At 43.6% G+C, this 15,121-nt stretch overlaps 1 protein-coding gene across 2 annotated transcripts in view; it reads right to left on the bottom strand.

Moving 5' to 3' along the window:
• The window catches only part of KPNA6 (karyopherin subunit alpha 6), a 52,387-nt gene that overhangs the window by 21,936 nt on the left and 15,330 nt on the right, over positions 1-15,121 (bottom strand). The window contains exons 2-3 of one of the 2 annotated variants that reach the window (XM_066375719.1): positions 6,791-6,801; positions 1,565-1,698 (exon numbers count right to left, since the gene is read on the bottom strand). In XM_066375719.1, the coding sequence (XP_066231816.1) occupies positions 1,565-1,698; positions 6,791-6,801 (145 nt within the window). The remainder of the gene's footprint in view (positions 1-1,564; positions 1,699-6,790; positions 6,802-15,121) is intronic. The other variant, XM_066375717.1, reaches the window with a different exon arrangement.

Genomic DNA, 15,121 nt, shown 5'->3' with positions numbered 1-15,121 from the left:
TTCATTTTTTTAAGGGAACATTTTTATAAGCAAAAAAGTCTCTTATTTTTAAACATTAATTTTTTTAATGTCTGACCAGGCAGTGGCACCATGGATATGGATATAGTTGGCCTGGAATGCTAAGAACCCAGGTTTGAAACCCAAGGTCACCAGCTTGAGCGCGGGCTCACCAGTTTTAGCACAGGGCTGCTGATTTGAGCGTGGGATCACAGACATAACCCCATGGTCACTGGCTTGAGCAAGGGGTCACTGGCTCAGCTGGAGTCCCTCAATCAAGGTACGTATGAGAAGGCAATCAATGAACAACTAAAGTGCCACAAGTATGAGCTGATGCATCTCATTTCTCTCCCTTCCTGTCTCTCTCTCCCTCGCTAAGAAAAAGAAAAATTAACTAACTAAATAAATAAAATTGATGTTAGAGAAATAGGAAGGAGGAGGGAGGGAGGGAGGAAGACAGAAACACGATGTGTTGCTCCATCCATCTACGCCTTCACTGGTTGATTCTTGTATGTGCCCTGACCTGGGATAAAACCCACAACCTTGGTGCATTGGGACAATGTTCTAACCAACTTGAGCTATTGGGCCAGGGTAGGCAAAAAAATCTTTAAAAATTCTAATGCCCTTTATACAAAAGGTGATGAATATAAAAGGCTTTGAAGGACAGAAATAATGGTAAAGCAAGAGGGTAGGCAAAGGCAGGTTAGGTGACTGCATGAGCGTCTGGGCAAGGCACCAACTTAGTGGGTATATGGCAGAGTGATGAGGCATTAATATACTCTTAGTGCTAGGAAGACTTACAAAGAATGGGCCCAGAAAATAGAAATAAGGCAGCCAAGAAGAGCTAACGAATCTCTTTTTTAATTATTTTTTTATTAAGTGAGAGGCAGGGAGGCAGAGACAGATTCCCTCATGCGCCCTGACTGAGATCCACCCAGCAAGCCCCCTACTGGGTGATGCTCTGCCCATCTGGGGTAGCTGCTCTGTTGCTCAGCAACTGAGCTATTTTAGCACCTGAGGCCATCCTCAGTGCCCCAAGCCAACTTGTTCAAACCATTTGATCTATGGCTGTAGGAGAGGAGAGAGAGAGAGGAGAGAGAGAAAGAAGAGAGAGAGAGAGAAAGAGAGAAGGGGAAGGGGTGGAGAAGCAGATGGTTGCTTCTCCTGTGTGCCCTGACCAGAAATTGAACCCAGGACTCTCACATGCCAGGCTGATGCTCTACTGCAGAGCCAACCAGCCAGGGTTGCTAATGAACCTCTTAAAGGTCCAGGCTTGGAGCTGGGCCTTGAAGGCCAAGCCTAACACTGGCAATAGGGTAAAAAAGAAGGCAACAAGGGGCTAGAACTAGAATGTTATATTAAAGAAAATAATGATGTCTAAGTTGTTCTAAATTATGGAAAAAGAATAAGGGATTGCTTTTCTTTGTTCTCAAAGCTTCCAACATTTCTTTACAACTAAGGAAACTATCGAACATGGCAGCTTAGTTTCCTTCCTAAAGGGAAGGTGATAGAGGAAGGCAGAGGCCAACTGCAAACAGTATGTTGAAGAATACTCTGGTGTACCCACTTGTTGCTCCCGCTTCTGCTTCCGAAGCTGAATACCCTCTTCCTCTCTTCTTCGCCTCATTTCCTCAGGGTTTAGGGCATTATTCTTATAGCTCTTCATTCGGTAATTGTCTTTCCCTGGGCTCGCCATGGTCTCTAGAAGAGAAGATAAAACACATTTGTAAAGGCTCTTAAGAAGACAGCATTTCCTGTTTACTGGGCTCTGTCTCCACTCACACTCCCCACTCAGGGAGACCACAGATTCTCAAGGAGGCCTAATAATCTCAGTAACTGCACCTGACATCTCTAATACCACCAACACTCAGTTTCCTTTAATAATAATAAGCTGGTTAAATAAGTGTAATTATAGCAATTGATAAAAGTGTAGTAGAGTTAAAGGTTTAGGCCCTGGAGCTAGATTGTGTGGGTTTAGATTTTGACTCTTCTACTTCTTAACTGTGCAAACCTCCAATAAGTTGCTTTAACCTCTTTGCTTCAGAATCTCATCTTTAAAATAGGGACATAATAATTTCTACTTCACAGAACTGTTAGAAAAATTAAATAAGTTAACGCACATGAAGTACTTTTTAGAACAATGCTCGGCATATGGTAAAAACTCATAAGTTATGATCACCTTCATGATGAGAGAAAACAGTTATATGACTTGCCCAACAAATTCAAATATATTTAATCTAGCCAGTGAAATAATTATAGTATATCCAATTCAGTAGAATGCCATGTATCTTTTTTAAATGACCCATATGCTCTCTATCCATTTTTTAAATTAAAAATTTTTAATTAATCTGTAATATTTGATACATACAAAGACAATGTTGTTACCAAGCAAAATTAACAATGAGAATCTGTAAACCCACCACCAAATCTAAGAACTAGAACACTATCAATATGCCTGTATCTAGTTTTGAACTCTTCCTCCAGCTCTACTCCAACTCCAGCCAAAAGAAAACTACTATCTTGAATTGTCATCTTTTTGTTTTTATTTTATTTTATCTTGAGGCCTGACCTGTGGTGGAGCAGTGGATAAAGCATTGACCTGGAATGCTGCGGTCACTGGTTTGAAACCCAGGGCTTGCCTGGTCAAGGCACATGTGGGAGTTGATGCTTCCTGCTCCTTTCCCCCTTCTCTCTCTCTCCTCTCTAAAATGAATAAATAATAAAAAATATATATATTTTTTATCTTGAGAGAGAGACAGGAAGGGAGAGAGATGAGAAGTATCAACTTGTGGTTGCATCACTTTAGTTATTCATTGATTGCTTCTCATATGCCACTTGACTGGGGCTCAAGCTGAGCCAGTGACCCCTTGCTCAGGCCAGTGACCTCAGGGTTTCAAACCTGGGTCCCTCAGCATCCCAGGCCGATGCTCTACCCACTGTGCCACCATCTAGTCAGGCCTAGAATTTTTTTAACAGTGAGTGAGTAGTGGTGAAGAATACATGTACTCTACCAGAACAGTTTAGTGCCACTGTCTTGATCTGTGCTGAGGCACCAACAGTTTTACCCACCATCGCTTTTGCAACATCAGTACAAATGTCAATGCAGGTAAATAACATCTTAAATTTTTTCTTGGCTTTATTGAGATATAATTGACATATAACATATACATTTAAATTGTACAAAGTGATGATTTGATATATGTCTATACTGCAAGATGATTACCACAGTAAGGTTAGTTAATATATCCATCACCTCACACAGTTATCTATTACTCTCTTAGCAATTTTAAAGTATATAATATAATATTAACTATAGACACCATGCTGTACATCAGATCCCCAGAACTTATTCACCTAACAACTAAAAATTTATACCCTTTGACCACCATCCAATTCTCCTATCCTGTCCCTGACAACCATCAATCTACTACTCTGTTTCTATGAGTTAGGCTTTATTGTATTACACATTAAAATGTACATTTGACCCCTGAACAACATGGGTTTAAATGGTGTGGGTCTACCAATACAGATTATTAAAAAAAATAAATCCGCATATTTTTAAAAATCTGTAATAATGGACCTGTGCAGTGTTGTTCAAAGGTCAATTATATTTGCATGTCATTCACTGTCTTATTTCACTTAACATAATGCCCTCAAGATTCATCCACATTGTAATTACATTTTAGTGATTTCATTTTAATTTTTATTATTATTATTATTTTTAGGTGAGAGAAGGGGAGATACTAAAGCATGTGCCCCACCAGGATCCACTCAGCAACCTCATTCAAAGCTGATGCTCGCCAAGGCTCCATTGGAGCAAAGATGGCCCGGGCGCTGGGCATGGCTCTGTGGCCTCTGCCTCAGGCGCTAGAGTGGCTCTGGTCGCAATATGGCGACGCCCAGGATGGGCAGAGCACCCCCCCCTGGTGGGCAGAGCGTCGCCCCTGGTGGGCGTGCCGGGTGGATCCCGGTCGGGCGCATGCGGGAGTCTGTCTGACTGTCTCTCCCTGTTTCCAGCTTCAGAAAAAAAGAAAAAAAAAAAAAAAAAAAAAAAGCTGATGCTCAAGTGCTGAGCTATTTTTAGTGCCTGAGGATGATGTGCTCCAAGGGAGCTGTCCTCACTGCCTTGGGCAACACTTGAACCAATCGAGCCGCTGGCTGTAGGAAGGGAAGATGGAGAGAAGGGGAAGAAGCAGATGGGCACTTCTCCTAGTGTACCCTGAGCAGGAAATCAAACCCAGGTCGTTCATACACTGGACCAGTGCTCTATGCACTGAGCCACCAGCCAAGTGCTCACTCTCTGAAATCAATAAATAAAATATTTTTTAAAATAAATGTCTTGTTTACTGATTTTACAGAGAGCGGAGGTGGGGAAGCAATAAGTATCAACTCATAGTTGCTTCATTTTAGCTGTTTATTGCTTGCTTATTGCTTCTTGTATGTGCCTTGACCGGCAAGTCCAGGGTTTCGAACCAGTGACCTTAGCATTCCAGGTCAATGCTCTACCTGCGCTACCACAGGTCAGGTTCAAAAAATAAAATCTTAAAAAAAAATTATCAACTGGCTCAAATGTGCAACTCCAGTTTAAGAAATAGATAGATGGATAGATAAAGTAAATTAAAAAAAAGGCCCTGACCAGGTGGTGGCGCAGTGGATAGAGCGTCGGACTGGGATGCAGAAAACCGAGGTTTGAGACCCTGAGGTCGCCAGCTTGAGTGTGGGCTCATCTGGCTTGGACCCAAGGTTGCTGGCTCGAGCAAGGGGTTACTCGGTCTGCTGAAGGCCCGCGGTCAAGGCACATATGAGAAAGCAATCAATGAACAACTAAGGAGTCCCAACGAAAAACTGATGATTGATGCTTCCCATCTCTCTCCGTTCCTGTCTGTCTGTCCCTATCTACCCCTCTCTCTGTCCCTGTAAAAAAAAAAAAAAATTATCAACTGGCTCAAACGTGCAACTCCAGTTTAAGAAATAGATAGATGGATGGATAGATAAAGTAAATTTAAAAAAAGAGGCCCTAACCAGGTGGTGGCGCAGTGGATAGAGCATTGGACTGGGATGCAGAGGACCCAGGTTTGAGATCCCAAGGTCGCCAGCTTGAGCGCGGGCTCATCTGGTTTGAGCAAAGCTTACCAGATTGGACCCAAGGTCGCTGGCTCGAGCAAGGGGTTACTTGGTCTGCTGAAGGCCCGTGGTCAAGGCACCTACGAGAAAGCAATCAATGAACAACTAAGGTGTTGCAATGCGCAACGAAAAACTGATGATTGATGCTTCTTATCTCTTTCTGTTCCTGTCCATCTGTCCCTGTCTATCCCTACTCTGACTCTCTCTCTCTGTCTCTGTAAAAAAAAGAAAGGCCCTGTCCAGATAGCTCAGTTGGTTAGTGACAACCAGAAGTGCAGATATTAACAGTTCAATCCCCAGACACGGCACATATAGGAACAGAGGTATGTTCCTGTCATGCGCGCGCTCTCTTTTTCTCTCCCCTTTCTCTCTATCTAAAATTAATAAATAAAATTTAAAAATAAATAAAAAGAAAGAGAGAGGAAGGAAGGAAGAAAAGAAGGGAGGAAGGAGGGGGGGGAGAGGAAAAAGGAAAAAATCTCCTAAGGTAAGATTTGGGCTGGTTCTTCAAGCAGGAGGATATCCACCTTAGGGGTGGGAATAGAATAAATGTGAGGGGGAAAAACTAGTCTATTAAGAGAACTGCAGTGAAAGAGAAATGAAAATAAAAGTTGAGAAAAGAGCTGAATCCTGGGGCTAGAGACCTGAGGAAATGAAGCTTCAGAGACGGCGTCTCTGGCCATTCTGGAAAGTAGCTTGGCAAACCAGTAACAGCAGCTGGGTCTTAGAATATGTGAGTCTCCATACCCACTTGGCAAAACCCAAGTGGATTTATTGTTAAATAAAATAAACAATAAAAGTCCCAGGGGACTGCAGTAGCCTCCTTTTGGGGCCCTAATTACCCCTGGACCTTAACAGGCACAGGACAGATTCCTAAAGTCAGCACAGTAGACTGCTGTCACCCATTACCTGATAGATGGCTTTTCATGACTCTGAGCCTGGGCTACTCACAGGACTGTCCTCTCCTTCCAGCAGAGCTGCTAGTGAAGCTGGAAGGAGAACCAGGCTGTGCTTTTTTAGTCACCGTGGTGACAAGAAACTATCACAACTATTTGCTTATGACTTCACTAGAGAAGCCAGGCAGGGGAAGGGTAGATTGAAAGGGGGAACATCTGCAGAAGCATATCTGGAATCAGCAACCAAAGGAAGCTGGACTCGTGTGGTTTTTTTTGTTTTGTTTTGTTTTTTGTTGTTGTTTTTTACAGAGACAGAGAGAGTCAAAGAGAGGGATAGATAGGGACAAACAGACAGGAACTGAGAGAAGCATCAATCATTAAATTTTCGTTGTGACACCTTAGTTGTTCATTGATTGCTTTCTCATATGTGCCTTGACCGTGGGGCTGCAGCAGACCGAGTAACCCCTTGCTCAAGCCAACGACCATGGGTCCAGGCTAGTGAGCTTTGCTCAAACCAGATGAGTCCATGCTTAAACTGGCGACCTCAGGGTCTCGAACCTGGGTCCTCTGCATCCCAGTCTGACGCTCTATCCACTGCGCCACCGCCCGGTCAGGCTGGACTCGTGTTTAAAGACTAGCAGGAAAGGGGCTTTTTTCTTTCTTTCTTTCTTTCTTTTTTTTTCCTTGTATTTTTCTGAAGCTGGAAATGGGGAGAGACAGTCAGACAGACTCCCGCATGCACCCAACCGGGATCCACCCGGCACCACGCCCACCAAGGGCGATGCTCTGCCGCGACCAGAGCCCCTCTAGTGCCTGGGGCAGAGGCCAAGGAGCCATCCCCAGCACCCGGGCCATCTTTGCTCCAATGGAGCCTTGGCTGCGGGAGGGGAAGAGAGAGACAGAGAGGAAGGAGGGGGGCGGGTGGAGAAGCAAATGGGCGCTTCTCCTATGTGCCCTGGCTGGGAATCGAACTCGGGTCCCCCGCACGCCAGGCCAACGCTCTACTGCTGAGCCAACCGGCCAGGGCCAAGGGGCTTTTTTCATCACATACTCCCTTGGTCCTCAGAGCAGGAGCAGTCCTCTCCCTAAGTCAGGGGTTGGGAACCTTTCTGGCTGAGAGAGCCATGAACGCCACATATTTTAAAACGTAATTCCGTGAGAGCCATACAACGACCTGTGTATGTTATGCATTATCCACTAAAAATTTGGATAGCTGTGATTGGCTCCAGCCACCCGCAACCATGAACATGAGCGGTAGGAAATGAATGGATTGTAATACATGAGAATGTTTTATATATTTTATTTATTTATATTTATTTTTTTTACAGAGACACAGAGAGAGTCAGAGAGGGATAGACAGGAATAGAGACAGGAACAGAGAGATGGGAAGCATCAATCATTAGTTTTTCGTTGAGCGCTGCAACACCTTAGTTGTTCATTGATTGCTTTCTCTTATGTGCCTTGACTGCGGGCCTTCAGCAGACCGAGTAACCCCTTGCTCGAGCCAGGGACCTTGGGCTCAAGCTGGTGAGCTTTTGCTCAAACCAGATGAATCCGCACTCAAGCTGGTGACCTCAGGGTCTCGAACCTGGGTCTTCTATATCCCAGTCAGCCGCTCTATCTACTGCGCCACCGCCTGGTCAGGCAAGAGTGTTTTAAATTTTTAACATTATTATTATTTTTTATTAAAGATTTGTCTGCGAGCCAGATGCAGCCATCAAAAGAGCCACATCTGGCTCGCGAGCCATAGGTTCCAGACCCCTGCCCTAAGTGATCTCCCTTAGCTTCAACCTCCACTTTTACACCAAGTACCAAATCCCTTTGGTCACAACCTCCTGTCCAAAAGTGCATTTGCAAATGCCTACTGGCTATTTCCACCTCACTTTCTCCTTAAACCAGTTTCTTCTATCTTGGCTAGTCTAGAGTTAATGCCATTACCACTCACATGGTCTTAGAGTCAGCCATAAACTTTCTCCTCCTCAAAGACAACAGGTTGGTAAACTGATTTTTACTTGTGCCAGAGATTCTCTCCTTAACCAAACTGTATCTGGGCTCCTCTGGGCCCTTTCTCAACTAGGTCTCAACTCTGGCCCTATAAAGACTTGAACAACACGCCTGACCTGTGGTGGCTCAGTAGATCAAATGTTAGTCTGGAATGCTGAGTTTGCCGGTTCAAAACCCCGGGCTCGCCCGGTCATGGCACATACAAGAAGCAATCAATGAACTAAAATAAAATGAAGCCACTATGAGTTGATATTTCTCACTTCCCCCTCCACTGTAACATCAATAAATAAAATCTTTTTCTTTTTTTTTTTCATTTTTCTGAAGCTGGAAACGGGGAGAGACAGTCAGACAGACTCCCGCATGCGCCCAACCGGGATCCACCTGGCACGCCCACCATGGGGCAACGCTCTGCCCACCAGGGGGCGATGCTCTGCCCATCCTGGGCGTCGCCATGTTGCGACCAGAGCCACTCTAGCGCCTGAGGCAGAGGCCACAGAGCCATCCCCAGCGCCCGGGCCATCTTTGCTCCAATGGAGCCTTGGCTGCGGGAGGGGAAGAGAGAGACAGAGAGGAAGGCGCGGCGGAGGGGTGGAGAAGCAAATGGGCGCTTCTCCTGTGTGCCCTGGCCGGGAATCGAACCCGGGTCCTCCGCACGCTAGGCCGACGCTCTACCGCTGAGCCAACCGGCCAGGGCTAAATAAAATCTTTAAAAAAAAAATCTTAACAACAACAAGGACTTGAACAAAACACTAACATAGTTCATAGTTTCTAATAGCTCAAAGTCACATCACTAGAATGACCCTATTGTTTCGGCCAACACCTGAAAATAGGGTGTCAGTCTCCCAGGTTCTGCGGGAGGTAGGAGACTAACTTTAGTAAGTACAAGTTAGCAAACCCAGCTAGGTTTCACATGGACCAAACCCCTTCCTCAAATTTTGTAATTTTTCACTCCTCTGACTCCACTGAGCCCTCTTTTACCCTACCACTCTCTATTCCCTCATTCTTCCTTTAAAACGCCTACTTAGCCTGACCTGTGGTGGCACAGTGGGTAAAGAAAGCCTCGACCTGGAATGCTACGGTCGCCGGTTCAAAACCCCAGGCTTTCCTGGTAAAGGCACATATGGGAGTTGATGCTTTCTGCTCCTTTCCCTTTCTCTCTCTGTCTCTCTCTCTCTCTCTCTTAAATGAATAAATAAAATACAAAAAACAAACAAAAAAACACACGCCTACTTACCTTTGTATAAAGTGAAGTTGAGCCTGACCAGAAGTTGCACAGTGGATAGAGCGTCGACCTGGGATGCTGAGTTCTCAGGTTTGAAACCCCAAGGTCGCCAGCTTGAGTGTGGGATCAACATGATCCCAAGGTGGTTGGCCTGAGCCCAAAGGTCACTGGTTTGAGCAAGGGGTCAATGGCTCAGCTTGAGCCCCTTGGTCAAGGCACATATGAGAAGCAATCAATGAACTAAAGTGACACAGCTATGAGTTGATGCTTCTTCTCATCTCTCTCCCTTCCTGTCTCTCTCTCAAAAAAAAATAAATAAAATTGAAGTTGAGTTCAGTTCACTTTAAGTAGTGTCCAGCTTTGTTTATCTTTGACACTTGCTACCCCAAAGTGATCCTTATTGACAACCTCCAATGACACAGTTTTAGTTCACACTCATTATCTCTCATTACAAGACCACTAAATCCCTGAGAGCAAGAATCGTTGAGTCTACAACACAAGTATGCTCTCAATGTCCCATTGAACATTTTAAACTTTAGTTTTCCAAAGGACCTGAAATAGTTTACAATAAATTCAAAAAAATAAAAATACAAAAACAAAAATCTGGAATAGGAATAGACAATTTTATATAGAAAATAGGGGAAGATGAATGAAGAAAAGCAGGACCCAAAGAATCATTTAATTATTAAAACTGAGTTGCATCTTGACATGTCTACCTGACAGCCAAGATAAAGCAACATGAGTGAGCACTCACATAATTCTCACTGTCCATGATGGTGTCCTTTGAAACACAAGAATTTTAAATTTTGACTAAGTCCAAATTATCTTTTTTTGGGGGTTGCTGGTGCTTTTGCTGTCTTATATTTTATCTTAATCTAAGGATATAAAGATTTACTCCTATTTTTTAAAAATTGATTTTAGAGAGAGAAAAAGGGGGGAGGAAGGAGAGAAGGAGAGAGGAAGGGGGAGAGAGAGAGAGAGAGAGAGAGAGAGAGGGAGAGGAACATTATATATGTTCCTGAATGTATCCTGACTGGGGATCAAACTTGTAACTTCTGTGCTTTGGGACAATGCTCTAACCAACTGAACTATCCAGCCAGGGCTCCTATGTTTTCTTAAAAGAGTTTTAGATCTTGCCTGACTGGTGGTGGCATAATGAATAGAGCATCAACCTGGGATGCTGAGGTCCCAGGTTCGAAACACCAAGGCTGTCAGCTTGAGTACAGGATCATCGACATGATCCCAAGGTCGCTAGCTTGAGCCCAGAGGTCACTGGCTTGAAGCCTAAGGTCTTGAGCCCCCAGTCAAGGCACATACGAAAAGCAAACAATGAACAACTAAAGTGCCACAATTACAAGTTGATGCTTCTCATCTCTCTCCCTTCCTGTCTCTCTCTTAAAAAATAAAAAAAAATAAAAATAATAAAGAAGAGTTTTAGATCTTTACATTTAAGTCTTTGAGCTACTGAATTAATTTTTATATATGATGTAAGGCATGGGTCCAATTTCATTCTTTTCCATATGGATACCTATTATTATTAGGCATTATATATAGTAATTAGCACATTAAGATGATCAAAATAAACCAGTGATCCACACGGATCCTTTTTTTTATTTTTTGACAGAGACAGAGAGAGGGACAGGTAGGGACAGACAGAAAGGAAGAAAGAGATGAGAAGCATCAATTTTTCGTCACGGCACCTTAGTTTTTCATTGATTGCTTTCTTATGTGCCTTGACTGGGGAGCTACAGCAGATTGAGTGACCCCTTGCTCAAGCCAGCGACCCTGGACTCAAGCTGGTGAGCTTTGCTCAAACCAGATGAACCCACGCTCAAGCTGGTGACCCCGGGGTCTCGAACCTGGGTCCTCCGCATCCCAGTCCAACGGTCTATCTACTGTGCCACCGCCTGGTCAGGCACATGGGTTCTTTCTTTTCTTTTTTCTTTTTTTTTTTTTTGTATTTTTCTGAAGCTGGAAACGAGGAGACAGTCAGACAGACTCCCACATGCACCCGACCGGGATCCACCCGGCACGCCCACCAGGGGGCGATGCTCTGCCACTCTAGTGCCTGGGGCAGAGGCCAAGGAGCCATCCCCAGCGGGAGGGGAAGAGAGAGACAGAGAGGAAGGAGAGGGGGAGGGGTGGAGAAGCAGGTGGGCGCTTCTCCTGTGTGCCCTGGCCGGGAATCGAACCCGGGACTTCTGCACGCCAGGCCGACGCTCTACCACTGAGCCAACTGGCCAGGGCCACATGGGTCCTTTCTTAATGAATTTCTTTAATTGAGATTCCTTCAAAGTTAATGATTTTTATGATTAAACTAATCTATTAAAGTTAAACCAACAAAGTACTGTAGTATATACAAGTTCCTTTCCTGTGTCAAGTTACTTATTTCCACGTCTTGCTAGGAAACCTGCATCAGGCATTAGGTAGAAAAGGATCATGATACTCTTGGCAAAAAAAATTACACATTTATGTTCTTACTGCTAGATGGTAAGCAGTCTTCTCAAGTTCAGTCCAGAATGCTTTCCAGAGTCTCTGGCCATGGTGAAAAGGTATTATAATAGCACACCACATAACTTTTCAGTCTATGATGGACTGTATATATTATACAATGGTGGTCTCATAGATTATAAAGGAAATGTAAAACTATCACCTAGATACCTAGAGATGTTGTAGCCTTCACATTGTTGTAGTGTGATGCATCCCTCACATGTTGTGGTGATGGAAGTGTAAACAAACCCACTGTTCTGCCAGTTGTATAAAAGTATAGCACATACAATTAGAGCAGTAAGCTATACATCTAGATTTGTGTAGTATACTCTGATGTTCCCATAATAATGAAATCACCTTGTTAAGCGGTGCACAACTGTGTCTACTAAATTCAGACTAAGAACTAAGATACCTCTTTGAAAGATCTTTCAAATATCCCAAAATTAATCTCTGACTTATATAGGGGGAATATTCCAAGGGAAAATTAATAATGATTTGCTTAGCTTTTAAGTATAAGCTCATACAGAATCCCCGTATCAGAGGTGGGGAAACTGAAGCTTAAATCGTAGATGAACTCAGCTAGTAAGTGGGAGAATCTAATCCAGTTCTTTCTGACTAAAGCCAACACTCTCTCCATTACATATACTTTACTTAACAGCACAGCCACAAGGGGACACCCTTGTTACTTCCTGGAAGGAGTGTCAACATTTCTCCTTGGATCCTAGCACCCTAACCATTCCCTGACTCAATCCCTCAGATAAGGTGTGGTCTAATTCTTGCCAAGAATAGGGCATACAAATACCAGATGATACCAACACTGATATAAACAGAAGTAGAAAACTGTAGGGACTGGCAGGTAGGTAGGTAGCCATTTGAAGGTTGTCTGACACTTCAAAGGAAAACACAAACCCTGTTCTTGTTTTTGCGGCATCATGTTTGTGTTTGTGTGTGTAGAGGGAATGATTTGTGGTGGTGGAAGTTGCGTTAGGGCAAATAAAAGTTGAAGGTAACAAGATGAGCTGAGATAAATGCCATTTAAGTTTGGGGTAGGGTTTGAAAATCTTTTTAAAAACTCAACATTATGTGAATGGATAGAGTATTTTCAAGGGTATGTACTAGAAAGAAAGATCTAGGTTGAGAAAAGGCAGCTGTGCTGGAAGGGCCACAAACAAGCACACTGGAAACAGTGTGGTATTGGCGAAAGGGGCTACAAAGCCAGACAATGTGATTTCTGGTCTTGCAACTTAATAAATGTACCACCTTGGGTGTCAGTTCCTCAATTTTCCTATCCTCATGCTATCTCAGAGTGGCAGTGAAGGTCAAATGTGGTCATACATGAAAGTACTTTGTAAATAGGTAAGTGCTGTGGTGATGGTAGGATTAAGTTTGGCAATAACTTTGCAAACTTCTGGAATTTCTCTCAGGAAAATACTGCAAACAAGATAACAGAAAAACACGTCTGACTGCATGAGGTTCTCAGGGCGTTATTTGCAAGCCTGTCAGAACTGCCAGTCACCAAAACAGTAAGAAAGACTCCTATGGACAATTAGGTCAGTCCACCTGTGGCCATAAGAAAGCTGTTCATATTCTAGCAGATTCTCAGAAGACTGAGCTAAACAGCGATCACTCTAGAAAACAAACCTGAATCTATAAACTAGGGTTTGGCTAAAAAACCACATGGGCCTGACCAGGCAGTGGCGCAGTGGATAGAGCGTCGGACTGGGATGCGGAAGACCCAGGTTCGAGACCCCAAGGTCGCCAGCTTGAGCATGGGCTCATCTGGTTTGAGCAAAAGCTCACCAGCTTGAGCTCAAGGTTGCTGGCTCGAGCAAGGGGCTACTCGGTCTGCTGAAGGCCCGCGGTCAAGGCACAAATGAGAAAGCAATCAATGAACAACTAAGGTGTTGCAACGCACAACGAGAAACTAATGATTGATGCTTCTCTTCTCTCTGTTCCTGTCTGTCCTTGTCTATCCCTCTCTGACTCTCTGTAAAAACAAAAAACAAAAACCAAAAAAAACCACATGGGAAAATCTATCTTCTGCACATACAACTTAATATTCAAAGCTCAGGGTCTAAACTTTGTATAGCACACTGAGTTATAAATTAACTGGATAGTTGACAGTCCCAGTTGTCTAGTTCTCTAATCCTAATTCCCTTCTAAGATTTAGTAGTACTTTTAGCCCTGGAGTCTACATGTAAATGCAATGCTCAGACACAGAGATAGGAATTAAGGAGCAGCAAGAGACATAGGAGAGGACTAAGGATGCTCCAGTCCAAACAATTTCTTCAAAAGAAAATTTCCAATCATCCCTTATAGACTGCAGCATCTGGCAGCTCTCACCTTCCTAGGGACACCCCATTGCCACTACCACTAGGTGTTACAAAGAACTAAAATGAATTACATAAAGTAGGGAAAGCAAAGAGCTCAACTTCCATTTAATCCAACTGCAAAATATTCACTGAGTATCTCCTATGCATTCACAGTTTAAGGAATTGAGAGGGGGCAGACTATATATAAAATATAACCATTTGGGGATACCTACTTGGAATATTCATATATTGAAGATAACCAGTTTGGAGACAATCATTTGGAATATATATATAGCTTTAAGTTACTACTTCTATTAACTATAAAATGAGGATAAAATTATAGCCCTGGAGAATTGGTGAGGTAATATGGAAGTGGCGAGGGCCTAAATGCTAAATCAACAGTTATTTCACTTCTCAGCTCCTACTCTAAAAGGCCTCAATTGCCCATGAGGTCAATTTCTAGGAAGTTGGGTCAAAAAGGACAGCTATGTTTTCTTGCTCTCTATTTACAGGTAGCTTTTCCTTCCTCCTAACACTGTAGCTCCTTCCCCTTAAATCTTTATCCTTCTACTCCATCTCACTCTCTCCCAAGCTGGACTGTAAGAACCAACAAGTCAGATTTTCTTTTAAGTGAGAGGAGGGGAAATAGACTCCTGTATACGCCCCAATCAGGATCCACCCAGCAATCCCGGTCTGTGACTGATGTTTGAATCAACTGAGCTATCCTCAAATGACTCGGCCAACACTCGAACCAACTGAGCCATTGGCTGCGACAAGGGAGAAAGGCAGAGAGAGAGAAGGTGGAAAGAGAGAGGAAGAGAAACAGATGGTTGCTACACATGTGTACCCTGACTGGGGATTGAACCCAGAACGTTCGCATGCCAGGCTGATGTTCTATCCACTGAGCCAATTGGCTAGGGCCACAAGCCAGACTTTCAATGCCCTGGCAGGATATGTTAGTTGGTTAGAGAGTTATCATGATACACCAAAGTTGCAGGTTCAATCCCCCATCAGGATATATACAAGATTCAACCAATGAATGCATAAATAAGTGAAACAAAGAATCAATGTTTCTC

Source organism: Saccopteryx leptura, chromosome 3 (genome assembly GCF_036850995.1).
Source record: "Saccopteryx leptura isolate mSacLep1 chromosome 3, mSacLep1_pri_phased_curated, whole genome shotgun sequence".
Taxonomy (NCBI): Eukaryota; Metazoa; Chordata; class Mammalia; order Chiroptera; family Emballonuridae; genus Saccopteryx; species Saccopteryx leptura.
This window is presented reverse-complemented; position numbering and strand designations above follow the sequence as displayed.